General features: G+C 40.1%; 1 protein-coding gene across 1 annotated transcript in view; it reads left to right on the forward strand.

Annotated features, from left to right (window-relative positions):
* ism2a (isthmin 2a) overlaps nucleotides 1-14,704 on the forward strand; it is a 31,315-nt gene extending 16,611 nt beyond the window's left edge. Inside the window, exons 3-6 of the mRNA XM_038729379.1 lie at nucleotides 2,869-3,163; nucleotides 10,102-10,236; nucleotides 13,281-13,349; nucleotides 13,633-14,704. Coding sequence (XP_038585307.1) covers nucleotides 2,869-3,163; nucleotides 10,102-10,236; nucleotides 13,281-13,349; nucleotides 13,633-14,150 — 1,017 coding nt within the window. The 3' untranslated portion in view covers nucleotides 14,151-14,704. The remainder of the gene's footprint in view (nucleotides 1-2,868; nucleotides 3,164-10,101; nucleotides 10,237-13,280; nucleotides 13,350-13,632) is intronic.
* The last annotated feature ends 1,249 nt before the right edge of the window (nucleotides 14,705-15,953 follow it).

The raw sequence follows: 15,953 nt of genomic DNA on the forward strand, positions 1-15,953 counted from the left end.
TCCGGAGTTTTGAAACGAAAAACGGGGTCGGCAGCGTTTCCAAACTTCTCCATTTTAGGTCTTTGTTTTCATCGTTGTAGTCTGGACGGGAGGTGCAAACGTAGCAAAAGGTCTCCGTTTTAATTCGAAAACGCAGTAGTGTGGATGGGGCCTAAGAAGTCAGCCACAGATGGAGTGGATGTGCTAAGAGACAATTCAGCAGACCAGTTTCTGCAAACGGCAATTTCTGCGTCTTTCTCGGACACTTTAAAATGCTTTCACACTGCCAACACCGTAATTGTTTGGTAAAAATTCTATGTATAAGTCTTTTGACTTATTAGGCCGAATACCGAAAGAGCTTTTTTTGCTATTTTCGGCTGATTAATTTCGATGGCCGAACATTCAAGCATCTCTAGTTTTAATCCCAAACATTACAAGTCAAAAGTTAATGTACTAAAAGCACTAAACTCCTAGCTTCTCGGGCCATTAAATGGCTTGGTTTTCAGAATGAGTACTGCCCATTCCCGCCTCTTCATTTTAAAAGAAAACAGTCAATTTGGACACTCCAATACTAGACCGACCAATTGTGAAACTTCAAATTACAAACCTGTTTAATTGTGTTTATTGGGTTGTCCCCTGCTCAGTCCAGCCAAAAAAATATTTTTAAAAGCCAGAAACATGCACTGGGTATCATGTAAAATATGTAAGTAAGTAAGTAAAATATTGCACACAATAAAGGGGAAAACTTTTTTTTTTTAAACTTTGTTTAATCATTTGAACTGAAAAAGATTCAGAGGGCAAATAAGACATGTTTACCTTCATCCTCCATCTGTTCTCCGATATTCAGCTTTGGCTTTATAAACAGTTACTATTGGAAATATAAGCAACCTGGGTTTTGTCTAGACCTGTGTGTTTATGTATGCATGTGTATGACTGAGGGAGAGAAGAGAGATAGTCAGAACCAATCAGTTCATCTTTTCATCCACTTCTCTCAGTCCCTTCCCCCACTGCACAATAACCCTCTTTCATAAAAGAGAGTACACTTTTAATCTGATCTTCAAATAAACAGACTTCGCCTGCAGCGGTGACATCACCCCCCCCCCCTCCCCATCATGTCTGAGATCTTGTACCAACGTATGAAGTTATGTATTAGATAAAGAGCTTTTTAAAAGGAAGCCTTTATTTTATTCATGATTTGAAATTTAGACATTTAAATGGATCAGTTTGCCATCTTTGTTGCAGCAGTATGGGACAATGTATACATTTTAGACAAAGTCTTTAATGAGGTGAACATAAGCTCCCAGTATGTCATGGTTGTGTTTTTGAGTGGTCCTCTAGTGGTCAAAAACCATTTAATACTGCTTTAATGTATCCGCAAACAAACAAGGCTTCTATATTTTTATATAATCCAGCTTGCATCTCCGTTTTTTCTGTTGTTCTTATGTTTACCACCATCCTCTCTCTCTCTTTCCTCATGTCTATAGGTAAGTAGTCAGACAGGGCAGCAAACAAACAGGAACCCTCACTACCACTGGAAACCTTCTTCTAAAGAATCATGTGGGTCCTAATCAGACCAAGCAGTCAGATACTTTGTTCCATGTACATCAGGGTAGAACTGTTTACTGCTGCCACTGTGGATTTAAACACAGACTGTGATGGATTACACTGCCTTTTGAGAAGTACTTCTACTTGGTTACTTTACTGAATGTCTGACAGAGGGATTAAACCAAAATCATCACACCAATGCTATACTGTTACAAGGTCAATTAAAATCCAAAGTTGGCTGTTTTCTTCTTCTTCTGCAGCTGGATTTCCAGCAGACTGGAGGCTTTACAGCATGGTGCTGCCTCTCAAAGATCAGTTTTTTGACTAATTAGGGGTCCAAGCCCAAATGGGGTTAGAGTCCACGCATGCAAGACAACGTGGCTCCCAAACCCAGCGGTGCTGGTACTCCTGTTTTTATTTTTTCGTTCGTAAGCGTCATACTGTAGCCTTCACATGTTATAGACTTCTGCACCCCAGGCGCAAAAAATGACACAATGTCCACCAGAAGTGGCACTATAATCAAGGTAGATGTGTTTTGGCCAGCAACTCCCACATAGTACGTCGCACACTAAGGAGGGACAGTCTGAGGGCACCTGGTAGAGAGCTAGAGGATGGCAGGTTTGGGGAGCCAAAGAAATGGACAGAGAGCAATGCAGAGGGCCAGATGACACATTTGTTACTTCTAGGGTGGATTATTGCAGTTCCTTATTGGCTGCTAACAATCTGACAGTGAACTGGACATCAGCTGCCTCTATGGAAACAATAAAACATGGCCACGTATAGCTCAGTACATCGTGTCTCAACATGCAACCAGTTAACTAGGTCAATGCTTAGTTATGTACTTACACAACATAAAGGCTATCCTCTCTACCATCTCGTTAGCTGAGCTACACATGAGCACTGACACAACCGCAGGATTGGATATATTCCACTAGTACACAGCTGCCCTTCAAGAAGCAGGAAAGAAACAACAACAATATGAACGCATCTGGATTTTGGTATTTTGAGTGGCAACAAAAGGACCAGGGAAATATGGTGAAATTTTTACAGTTTGCCTAAACTGATTAAATTGCAAAACTAACACATTTTATTATGTGTTACTAATGCGTTTCTTTGTGTAATAGCCTGAGATTGCTAATATTGGGTATTACCCTAGAGGGAGCTCTGGGAAATCCAAGTGTTTGTTACCTGGCAGGAAGTTACCTGCCAGAAAAGGGATATGTAGAAGCCCCCTGGTGGCATGTGTGTGTTATACTTTGTAAAGTAAGTGAGAAAATGTGCATTGTTTTAGAATTCCCCTTTGCATTATTGACAGTTCTTCTATGTGTTTTGTGTTTCTTTCAGGTGACCATCGAGGTGGTAGATGACACACAAACTGAAACGGAGGTGGAGATGGACCTGGCCAAGGAGGGTCAGCGTAACGACTGGTCAGTATCATCCTCAGAGTGGGCCAACAGCCACAAGAAACTGTTCTGGCCTCTGTTCTGGGAGTACCCGGACCAGGTGCAGAATGGGTTGGGAGGAGCCAGTTTGGAGGAACAGTCTGAGAACTACGACTCAGAAGACCCTATACTGAGTGGAGTTGGAGGAGACTGGGGTGGTCACTGGAACAAAGATTGGGATGCAAAAGATAACTACGGTAAGAATACACTCTCAAGAGATGTCCAGAGCTAATCTTAAGGATAGGTATCAGGCTGATCCAGACATATCGATACAGCATACTGATCAAAATCCATTCCTCTTTTTACTGTACTCTACATGACATGTAAAATTCCCAAAACGCAGATGCTGCTTATAGTTAGCGAAGAGCAGTGTCAGGTCCCATCAGCTGTCCCTAATTAATTTTTATTCTGTGAGTGAGGTGATGAGAGGCCAGATTTTAACTTGTCTGGTGAAAAGTCTTCTCTGCGTACAGTGTTTCTGTAGTACCAACAACTCCTCACACTGCCTTATTTTCTGGGATTATAATGCCATTATGCCGGCTTGCTGCACTGTACGAAAGGTATGGAAATGAAGAGGGTGGTCAGATTTAATCCGCCTCAGAGTCGGGAATGTTGGTAGTACAATGTCTGTGTGAAAAGCCACAGTCAAACATGTCAAAACAGGCGTGGCGCTTTAAAGGTGCTATTATGCTTATTGCCTTTTTCCCTCTCCTTTAGTGAGTTATATGCCTTTTTTGTGAATGTAACAGGTTTGCAAAGTGAAAAAGCCCAAAGTCCAGCCCAAAGGGTGTTCCTATCTCCCACAGAAAACTCTGCTCAGAACTGCCTGAAAACAGCTTGTTTGTAGTCCAGCTGTTTCCCTTTCATCCCTGTGACGTCACATGTCGCAAGTGAATCTGGCAAGAAAAAGCTCTGTTTGGCCTGCTCCTGCACCCCAACCAGTTTTCAAAGAGAGAAACCTGTTGTGTGTAGGAAAGAGATAACCTCCAAGAAAATCACAATTTTCCCGTATCATAAAGGACATTTTTGGGACAGAAAGGATAGAGGTTAGTAAAGCGGTCGAGAGAGCAGTGAAACTGGTAAGATTATTTCAGAAACACTTCCTGTCCTTGAAGCCAGAAAAAGACTGGTCTCTGCTATGTTTTTACCTGTTCTTGATTATGGTGATCTGTTGTACATGAATGCATCTGCACATTGTGTGCACGTGTTAGATACTGCATATCACAGTGCACTGAGATTTGAAGTGTAAATCCCTCTCTCATCATTGCACGCTTAACTCCAGAGCTGGTTAACCATCTCTTTTGTAGACTCAATCATTTGTATTAGTTCATTTATAAAGCCATTCAGGGTGAACTCCCTTCATATGTTTGCACCCTGATTGCACAGAAATATGACTATAGTAATGTTTTGAGATCACAAGAAGAGGCCTTGTTATCTGTTCCAGGTATACAGCTGGAATTAAAAAAAAAAAAAAGCTTGTATGTCCTTTGCTCCCCTCACCTCGCTTTCAAAAAGACTTGAAACAAAGAGAACCGGTCTCTATGTTGAGTTTTAAAGCTCTTACAAATGTAAGGGTGAATAGTGAAAGTATTTTGAAGTTAGTTTAATTATTGACACGTAAATGTATATCTTTCTTGCATTTATTGTTGTCGTTTGTAACCTTTTTTGTGCGGCTGTCTTGGCCAGTTCGCCCTTTTAAAAGAGATTACTGATCTAATTGGGTCTTACCTGGTTAAATATGGGTTAAATTAAAAAAAAAAGGCTACAAGAATAAAATCGCAGTTAAATTAATAATGGTAGCGTAGTCGGCCAGGGCTCAGACTATGTCAGAGACAAACACCAATATAGGCCCTCAAACCATGCAAATAGACAGTATCAGAGATGAGTGCCCAAGTTATGGATCTATCAGAGACACTCTCACCTGGGCAGCCACTGCTAGTATCAACCCAGTCTGTAGCTAAACACCTGAAAGGGATCAAAGGACACGGGACATTAAGGTACTGTGTCGATGAACTGAGTAATGCATTTCAAAGACTATTCCAGCCCTGGCTCTGGGGTTGTTCCTAATTTCTGAAAAAATTCGTTCGGAATTGGAATGATGTTAGTAGGCCTAAAATCTTCGGTTGGTAGAGGTGTTGACGATGCAACGTTATGTACATGAACATTTAGAACAAACCAGCAGTTATGCAAGAGTACGCTTTGTTGGCTCCTCATCGTAGTCAATACAAAAATCAGCATATTGTAAAATTTGCTGATGATAGCATTATTATGGATCTCACTCAGTCAGATTAATCACATAATGCAAGAATTTGTGGACTTTTTTTAATTTAAATGGATCCAAAACCAAAACAAATAGACAATCGTCATTCATAGCACAAATGTTGAAATTGTCCAGATCTACATTGTGAAAAATAGTCCACTGCGTTTCTGTCCACATAAAATAAACTCCTTTGGAGCAAGAATATTGACAATGTTTATTCTTCTTTATTTGCTGGTTCGCATCCCTTTGTCAAAAGGACAGAAATCAACTGCTCTTAAATTACTAGCAAAACCTCAAAAAAGCATACAAGACATACCATCTATGACTATTTTAAGCTGCTGCCATAAGGGATGTGTTGTAGATCATCAGTGTGTGACGTTTTGGTTTTATTTCAGAAGCCAGTCACAGTACAAGAACTGGTCCGTTTAATTTGTTTATAGACTGAGAAATGCACTTTTGACCTTATCCTAATCCTTGTGTCTGTCTTCTAACATACCATGTTTGTATTTTTAGATTAGTTTTTTTATGTGTGTAAATGACTTTTATATGTACTGTTGTTTATACACTAGATTGCCTTCAATTGCTCCTTCAGGGAAAATTGAAAATTGAATTTAAAAACTCCTGATCCAGAAAGTATTACAATGGCAACTGTGAGTTGACATCATTAGCTCTGGCATAACTGCATATTCATTGTTAATACAGTGAGATTTCTATTTATTGCCTCTTTCTTCTGTTTTGATGTTTGAAAACTTAATAGTTCATTTAAATGGTGCAGTGATTTGATCCATTTTGCAGCATACTTGGCCTGTCCTCAGTTCACTCCATGATGATGCAGCACCCACTTTGGAAACCACTGGTCTCCTCTGACCTCTCTTGAACTGTGGCTCCATGTTATCAGTGCAGTTAGTAGTCTGTGAACCTCCAGCTACCTGTAAACCTTTGTTTATAATTATAATTTAATTAAATAACAGTTCGTAGCTGTCAGTTAGTAAAAACACGTTTAAAATGTGAAACACTCTGCAATTAAGCATTTCTAGATAGTTTTAGCAGTATACGTTTGGATGCTTGGAAGGTTTGCTTGACAACCACAATAAAAGAACAATGAAAACATTTAACCCTCCCCTTCCACACCCCCAAGACAATAGAGATAATGTTTCTGAATGAGGCTTTTGTGAAGTGTAGGGCTTTCTGCTTGTATAGAAAAGTCTGAGTGTTTGGATAGTATTACCTTATCACTGCTGTGTGTGTGTGTGTGTGTGTGTGTGTGTGTGTGTGTGTGTGTGTGTGTGTGGTGGTGGTGGTGGGGGGGGGGGGGGGGGGGGGGGGCAAACAGGCCTGGGTCATGTTAGCTGTGTGCTGTCTGAAGATGTTTTTGTTCTGTTGACTTGACCGTCTGACTGAGAGGGCTGCACACACCCTGTTCCTAACATACACACACTCACACACAAGTGCACACATGATTTATTATAGGGTCTGCTCCTTGAACGTCCTCTACATAAACATGTCAAACACACACAAACTCATAAATGATACTCAGAACCAGTTCACTGTACTGGCTTTATTCAGTGGTGTACTTGCAAAATGAGCAGAGAGGATTAACAGTGAATGGTGCATACTGTGCATATCAATTAAAATGCATAGTCTAACTAATATGATGTTGTCAAGAGTAGCTGCTGTGATAAAGTTGACTTTTTTTCTGGAGCCGTTCATTAAAAACTTTGCATCTATCACAAAGTCGCCACAGGTCGCTACAGACCTCGCATCTCTGCTCCGGGCTGGAGGCACCAGGCTACATAAGCTTCTACTAACATAACACATCCAAACCTCCCATCTAAATGTCAGCCGTCCCGATGCATTGTGGGTCATGTAGGCGCTGGATTTGGACAAGGAAGAACAATGTGTGGAAAAAAACAAAGGGCTTTTCTGGTTCTGCTGCATAGATTTTGGTTATTTTTGTCACTTTTGGAGAGTGCAATGCTAAATCGGTCGATCGCTCATAAACAATATATTGCTGTAAGAATAGTTGCTATACTTTTGGTAGCTTCAGCACATTTCAGCAACAAACATGGAGAGTTTAGCTAATAACAAACGTGGTGAATTTAGCTAATAACAACATATCAGACAGATCCTGAGGCTTCTTATCTCCCGATCAATTTAACTACTAGATTATGTTCTACACAGTCAGCTTTCTCTTTAAATGTGAGGCCAGTGTTGTGTAAGTTTTGGAAACTTGCTTGTTTTCCCGGAAGTTGAATACATTTCATTAGAGCTTATTAATATTTTCTGACATTAAGTGGAAGCGTTTTATGTTTGGGTTGAACTGACTGTTTAAGTTAAATGAGGTCTTAAGATTTGAGTTGGACTCAACTGCTCTTAAATTTCTTTGGTAGTTGGAACAATAACATTTAAAGCAGCATTGCTTAAACCTTTTTACCCCTTGTCTTCAATGGAACAAGCTGTAAACACAACATCAGGATTTATTTGCAATCCATTTGTCACTCTCCTTTTAGCTCCGCTTTGGTCTCTACCAACTCTGGAGAAAAATATCTGGTTCCTTAGCTGCTAAATACTCATATGTTCAACATCTAGTCTCAAATTTTGTTAACCAAAACAGCTGCTCGCCATAAAACCAAATCACCACCTCCATTTGTGAGATAAAATGTATTGGCTGAACCGTTCTGCTAACGTGGGCCTTGGATAGGCCTTCTGTATTAAATCTTAGCATGTCATTAACACCTTTACTGGTTTACTTTGGTCTTTCTTCTCTGTAGAACCAGCTCTCCTTCTGTCTGTCTTCTTCCTCTACTCTCCCCTCTGCAGGCCTCAGCTTCTGATGCCAGCAATCAGCACAGTATGGCTAACCTTGTGGCAATGCAGCCAAGGTAAATTACCAGCTCCAAGTGAAAAGGAATCAAAAAAAATGAACTAATCTCTACCCTCCTATCATATTCTTCCATTATTTCCCCCACTGTTGCTGTTGTTCATTTTTAAGCCACTAGAAAACTAAACATATCCATGATTTGCATTAGGTGACTTGTACACAGCCTTAGAGGTGCATAACTGCTACAAAGGGGGAAACACAGTAAACCTTGTTAATTAACCTGCTACGCTTCTCTCTCTCTTTTTTCTTTTTTTTAGCTTTATTTGTTTTTGACAAAGCAGTACCTTATCAGAGTGATTCAAATGTAGAAAAAATGATTTTTATGAGAGAAGCAGACTATGGATTTCAATAAAGACTTGCAGCAAGCTAACCTCCCTCCAAAGTATGGCATTATACCCTTTATAAATACATTCTAACAAGTTCAATCTGTTTTTAAAAACCCCATCAAATTTGGATCCGTTCAGTGTCACTTCAAAAATCTCAAAATCATTCATGTGCCTCTAAAATCTTCTGCCAGCTCTGTTCGTAATGTCTGATTGAAGAAATAGATTAAGATTAACCTCAGTACAACTGCAGTAAAAAACTAAACCTACTAAAATGTTGAGCTGCGAGTGTATATATAAGTCTTATCTTGCTAGCTGCAGTGCTAGCTCAGCCACCTTACCATGCACGACGTAGTCATTCCTTAGGAGACTGCATTGTAAACGTCCATCACAGTTGACCTACCAAACATATTGTAGTTGTGCGCAGAGCTTTTCTGTGTCGTGAGGGATTATTGGTGTTGTTTTGGTTGTTCCAATAATCAAATTCAAATAAAGTTGTTTAGATAGGAAACTAAACTTTTGACTTGTTGACAACCTGTTTGATTGTCTGACTGTGTTTCTGTCCTGGCAGTTTGTTTTTGTGATGTCACCATGGTCCTAGGTCTACATTGAGTACAGTGTTATTAATACTACAACAAAATCAGGTAGGATAAGTAATAGTAGACCATGTTGATAAGACAACAACAAGAAAACTTTTTCAATGACCCACTCATATATGGACGATGGAGGGACGTTTTACCGCCAGGGGATGTTGGGGAGGCGGTGAAGTTGCTGTTGTTCAGGCATTTCATTGTGCTGCAGGCTCCTTGTGCTGGTGCACTCCCCGGCCGGTGTCTGAGCTTACTTAACTTGCATATTGCAGTGTGATGACACACACACCCACACAGAGTTTCATGTGCTCACACTCCAACTGACTCTTTTCACTCTCATATACACACGCCAGCTGGCTGTACTTCCTGCCTGATCATTAGCGCGATTATGACTTTCTCCAAAGGTATGCAATATTCATTTAGTCGCAGTGCATCATTAACTTCTGTGTGGAAACAGGACTGAGGGGAATAGTTCCAGATCTTTGAGGCTAGGCTAAACATACTGGCATATTTGTCTGCAGCCCAAAGATCAGGTCAGAACAGGTAGGAAAGCTTAGCATCACTGACAGATTTCAGAAGGCTTTGATGGGTATAGATAGATTATTTTAAACTTCTTATTGTAGAAATATATATGATTTTACCCTAAAAAGAAGTATCCATTGAGCTTCTGCATTAAGTGCCAGTTGTTGATAAAATGTTGGCACTTAACTCGGTTCATACCGTTCTCAAAGCACAACGAAGAGTTTTGCTAGCATACAGCCGTCATCACTCTCACTGCAAGAAGACTTTCAGTCCTGCTGGCTCCTTTCCTCCCCTCCTCCTCAGTCTTTTGAAGTTCTCCCCTCTCTCCCCTCCTGCATGTGTTGTTTAAACACAGAGGAGCATGTCTCAGAGGTCCCACGCTGTCGTTACCCGGCTCTTTTCAGCCGCTCCTTAATTGCATAATACACATACACCAGCTGGGCGAGGAATTCACAAGGCTAACTTCAAAGCCTGCTCTTATTATCTTACTCTATAGTTTTGCTTTTGTCCCCTCTGTGCTGTCTCCCCTTCATCCATCTTTTCTCTCTGTGTTTTTCAGAGTACGAGGAGGAGTGGAGCGCCTGGGCTCCCTGCAGCGTCACCTGTGGACACGGCACCCAGAAACGCACCCGTTCCTGCGGTTATGCATGCACAGCGACTGAGTCACGCACATGTGACCTGGAGAGCTGTGCCAGTAAGAAGCAGAAACTCTGTTATGTGTCAAGATTGTAAAAATCTGACTTGTGTTACCACTTTTTATTGAATGTGTTTTAATAGCAAAGGTAGCTTAAAAAACTGCATCAGTCATTAATCACCTAAAAACCAGCCCTTATTTGCCGATCTGACAAGAAGTGGGATAACATTAAATTAAACCTCTCGGTTACATTTTTAGATGATCTACCAAGTTACTGGAGTATGTACGATGAACTTGTTAGTAAGAGCAAGGTTTTGTTTCACTTTAAAAGAGGAAAAGCAAGAATGCCAGTACAGTGCCAGTGGCCATAGACCATTTGAGAACGCCTCTAGCAGACCAACACCATGCCACAAAAGAATACTAAAGACTAAAGACTTTGGAGCACATAACAGATGACCAGTTACAAATATACCACCTCCTTCCCCAGTGTGGCCTTAACCAGTCTAAACCAGAAATTTTATCAAAATTGCAGTATGACCTGTTAAAGGTGATATGTGTGTCAAAATACCGTTTTAAATTTAATATAGCCTGTTGCGCAGATGTAAAATTGTTATTTAAATGTAAATGTGTATAGCGATGTAAAAATTATCATTCCCCCCAATATTGCAAATCATATGGCAAATGCATTATCATTCTAATTTGTTGTATTTCACATTATAATAGTGCTCACTATGTAGTCTGCTCCAAAAGTATAGTCCTATGATGACAGTTGCAATTTGGGCTGTATTCAATCAATGTGTTATTTCTTACAATGATGGTGAAACATTCACTGCTGAAATAATCTGTTGACAGCCAAAAGGCATGCTGCCAAAAAAAAGCCTGTGCCCTATGCTATGTTCATTGCAGCCTTGAGATGTTTCTACATCTCATAATGTTGATGGATTGTGGGGATATGATCTGTAGTCTTTAATTATTGGTGCAGATAATTAGTCTGCCCCCCTGTGACCGAGATAATAAAATACAGCAGTAGGCTATAACAAAACACTGGATAGATGATGCAGTTGAGCCACATGTTATATTTAACCGACTTCCCTTTAAAATGACGACTCTAAAGCAAGGATGTCTCATTTTATTAGATGCCTGTTGCCTCGACTCCGCTCTCCTCGTGTATCTTTCTCACCTCCTCCACTCGCATTTTGGGTGGGAGGGACTCAGACTGGAGGCGAGGAAGCAAAGTAGTTCTACGGAGCAATGTTTTTGAGATTGAGGATGCACATGCATGCACTGAAGCAATAAGATTCGCTTTCCTGCTGCCAGTTCCATCCTCTGATCAACGGTTGGTGGCGGTCCTGCACAAAGAAATGTCAAGTCAATTTTATTTTCAGTTTTAGAGCACGGGATGGAATATAAAGTTTAAGCAGATCAAACAGTTATGAATTAGCAAGCCCATTTACAATTTTGTAAGTCATCAGAAGCATCTTACAGTCCTATCTGACATGGATAGGCAAGATAAAATTAGTAAATACGGTAAAATGTTTTGGTTTTTGTTAAGATTCTAGCTGCAGCAGTCTGAACCATTTAAAGACCTTTAAGACTAGTCTGACAACAAGAATTTACAGTAATCTAGTCTGGATGAAACAAAAAGCATTAATTAGGATCTCTGCACCAGCTGAGAACAGACAAGACCTCATTTTAGCTGAATGTTGTGTAGGTGGAAAAATGTGATCTTGGTGATGTGCTGATCAAAAGAGAGGGTATGAACCACCAGGGAGTTACTGTTGATTGAACAGGTTGAGGGCCAGGGCCAGGGCCAATGACTAGCATCTCAGTTTTATCAGAAAGAAGGAGCAGAAAATAACGTTTAACAGTTTGTCAAGCAGGATACAGAGAACACAATGGATAGGACATAGATGCAGACAGTGGGGCAGAGATAGTTCCATAGTTTTAAAAAATCAGAAAGCTACACTGGCATACAGCAATGGCAGGCAAGGATCAAAACCAGACAGACAGTCCATAAAAGGTAAAACAAATCCTAAGGGTGCAGGCATGAGTCAAACTCCATCAAATAAGGTGGAAAGTCCAATATACTGTGACTGTTAACAAGTAGACGTTCTGGCAACTGACAAGGGGAGCAGACAGACTTAAACATATAAGTGGGGGGAAGATAACAAGACACAAGTGAAACTAATTAAGGTGGGGCAGGCAATCACAGAGGTGGGAAAACGCACAAAGACAGGAAGTAAAGTAACACAAGATACATGAGGACGGATTCTTCAAAATGAAATAGGAAATAAAAAGCCTAAAACCATACCAACCTGATATCCAGGCCTATAATTTAATCATTTGGGAATGATCAACAGGCACTTACAAGTGAGTATCATCAGCATAGCAGTGGAACTACATGACTGAGAGGTGAAAATATAATGAGAGAAAAGCAGAGGGTCAAGAACAGAGCCCCCAAGGCAAATTTCTTTAGAAAGTTACGATGGCAGTTTTTTTTTACCTACATTGCAAGGTAAACAGTAGAAATACAGTGTTCATGTTACAAACAAATAAACCAGGAATGTGCACCAGCATGTACTTGACTGACCAATGTAGCGCCTTGCCTGATGATGTTAGAGTTGAGCTTTAAAAGAAAAAAAAAAAGTAAATAAAAAAAAAAAAGTTGAGCTAGGTTCAACTTTTTTTTGTTGGGCGAGTCTGTGTTGGCAAACTGACTTCATTCAAATAAATGAGGGGCGTGCACTGTAAAGCTGCTCTGAACACTAACAGAAGACTTGGTCAGGTTGCGTCAACTTCAGCATCTTTAGTTTCAACTATATTGAAGCACTAATCAGATATCCACCTTTTTTAAAGCACAAATATTGGTGATGAAAAATTCCAGCTTAGTGCAGGAGACTAAAACCAAAACTAAACAGAAACATTGTCATACTTAGTGTTTCCATTTTATTCATTATGTTCATTAATGTGTCCATAAAAGGCCAGTATGTGTATGTTCATGTTTGTTAAGATATAATTTATCCACCAAAGTTGCTAATTTCTTTCTTCCAAAAATAATTATTTTCTGAAGAGATTAATAAAGTAATTCTTCTTCTGTTATTTAGATACTGCGATTTCAGTGACTGACCTGACACCCACCCAGACAACCAACAGCACAGACTCTCTGGACACAAGTATGTACGGAGTGTGTGAGTGTATCGGGTATATTGTTCCACACAATAGACAACAGGTTGCGCTCCATGTTTTCAATAGGTGTTGGCCTGCATGAAACATTGTGCTCCATTCAGTGGTGGGTTACAAATTCACTCACTCTGTGAAATGCTGCATGATGCACTAGTTACTACATTTTAGAGGTTTCTGTAAGATCAACCAAAGCTTATTTGATTTCAGAAAACTAACTGAAGAATGTTAAGACTCTTCTTCTAACTTTTTCAAATCCCCCCCCCCCAATCCCAGATGTAGACAGCTGTGAGAAGTGGCTAAGCTGCAAGACTGGTTTCCTCCAGAAGTACCTGCACCAAGTGCTCACAGAGCTCCCCAGTTGCCCCTGCTCCTACCCCTCTGAGGCTGTTTATAGTGCTGTCAACATTCAGGACGGCAAGCTACGCAAGACCTACCGTTGGAGGGACGCAAGCGGACCCAAAGAACGCCTGGACATCTACAAACCTTCAGCCAGATTCTGCATCCGCTCAATGCTGTCGTATGATAGCACAACGCTAGCAGCACAGCACTGCTGCTACGATGATCAGATGAGACTGATAACGCGAGGGAAAGGAGCAGGAGCACCAAATTTGATCAGTACAGAGTTCTCACCAGAGCTGCATTACAAGGTGGATGTACTTCCTTGGATCCTGTGTAAGGGGGACTGGAGTCTGTTTCACTCAGTAAGGCCTCCGAATAATGGGCTGGACTGTGAGGATAATCCCCCTGACCAAGTGTTTCAGATGGAACTTAGAGAGGCCAGGGAGTACTGACACTGCAGGGTTGTGGAGTCACAACAAGAAGGGTGGAGACACAGAAAAACTGAAGTGCAATGTTAATTCACCATTTCTGTGGTCCATATGGCAAGTGTGAACTCCTGCCAGGTGAAGTACTTTAGTGCAGTAGCAAGCTTCGTTGTTGTAGTCTCATGGCCTCCTGCATTTAAAGGGACATAACAACAACATGAACAACCAATACTGGTGAAGCTTTTTTATACTCATATGTAGACTCATAATTCGTTCATGGCAACAAAAATGAAATAACACTGTTGTCGGAACCAACAGCTGTAGAGAATGTTCTATTAGGACCCTTGTCAGCTAAACCCTGTTTCTGTATGTTGCTGCTACTCTATTAGGCAGTAGTGTGGCATGTCTTTGTACAGTGTGTGTGTGCGTGTGTGTGTGTGTGTGTGTGTGTGTGTGTGAACAGAGGATGAACTTATTTATTGGTCCCTGAACTATTTCAATCAGACCGAGTGTCCAAGGAAAGGAATTCCTGTAGAGCTGCTAAACGGGGAATAAAGTCAAATGGACCTTTGGACTATAAATTGTCAGCTTGTTATTCTTTACAAAAAATCTTACAGTTGTTTTCCTCCAGAGCATGTCTGTAATGTACTTCCTGTCCATCTGCCAGGTAGGGATTGACTATACAATATGCTACAATATGCATGCTCCCACAGCAGGAAAACATACAGATATTTTATGTTGCATACAATGCAGAGGAAAAAATTCCGGTGTAAGTAGCCCCATCTGAATTGGCATCCATGTATAGCATTTCCTTTGGTAAAATAATATATAATATTATTATTCCTACAGCATTCTCGCTAAACTAAGACTTTAAAATGTCAAAATGGCATTCTATTCAGACAATTTTCAAGTTCAACAAAAATGTTACCATCTCTTCATCCCACTAAACACATTGGAAAGCTAGCAAGGGATCACGTTCTTGTTTCCACAATAACAACTTTTGTTGGTTGGGCAGCTGCATGAGCAGTGTGGGATGTTCGGGGATGGCATGAACCTAAAAGTGTTACACCCTCCTGTCACTGACAAAAATCATATTTTTGTGTGTCTGTTATAAGATGACTATAAGAGTAAAGAGAGCAAAAGTTCAACTGGAATGTAGATTCTGTTTCCAAAGTAATAAAGTCACATTTGTTAAATGCAAAATGACTAAAAATCCAGCCCTGCTACTAGTGTTAATTTTGTCATTTTAAAATTTAGTCTTAGTCTTAGTCCTGTGTCAAATGTCCTTGTTAGTTTTTGTCATATTTAGTCCACTGTATACCATTTTTTAATCAAGTTTTAGTTGATTAACAGTCTGGGTATTTAAGTCTGTCTTTAGTTTTAGTCATTAACCATCATTTTAGTCTCATTAGTATGAAATTGATTAGCATTTTGGTCAATCTGCTCAAACCAAAATAGAGATATAATTCGAATGTTAGCTTTGTTCTCATTTTTTATTGCAAATGAGACATTAACTGATCTCAATTCCGGGTGGTTAGCCTTTATATGCCGCTTCAAGTTTGTGGTGTTTTTTGCAAAAATCTTATAACCACATTGCTTGCTCTCCAATATAATTAGACACTCTGTTTTTTTGTCCGCCTCATTGTATTTCAATTGGGCTGAAAAAAATACCGCTGAATGAACACTGTTCAAGTAAAATATGGCCTGTAATATTTTGTCTCCTCATTATACTGACAAAAAGAAACGTTTTTATGTTATGGATTGCATATTAGTGTCGTCATTTTTCGTCAACAATATTGCATGGTGATATAGCCACAGTCAGTGTCTAAG

The sequence above is a fragment of the Micropterus salmoides genome, unplaced genomic scaffold (genome assembly GCF_014851395.1).
Source record: "Micropterus salmoides isolate LMB-PRFRI ecotype aquatic unplaced genomic scaffold, ASM1485139v1 Ms_hic_scaffold_19, whole genome shotgun sequence".
Lineage (NCBI taxonomy): Eukaryota > Metazoa > Chordata > Actinopteri > Centrarchiformes > Centrarchidae > Micropterus > Micropterus salmoides.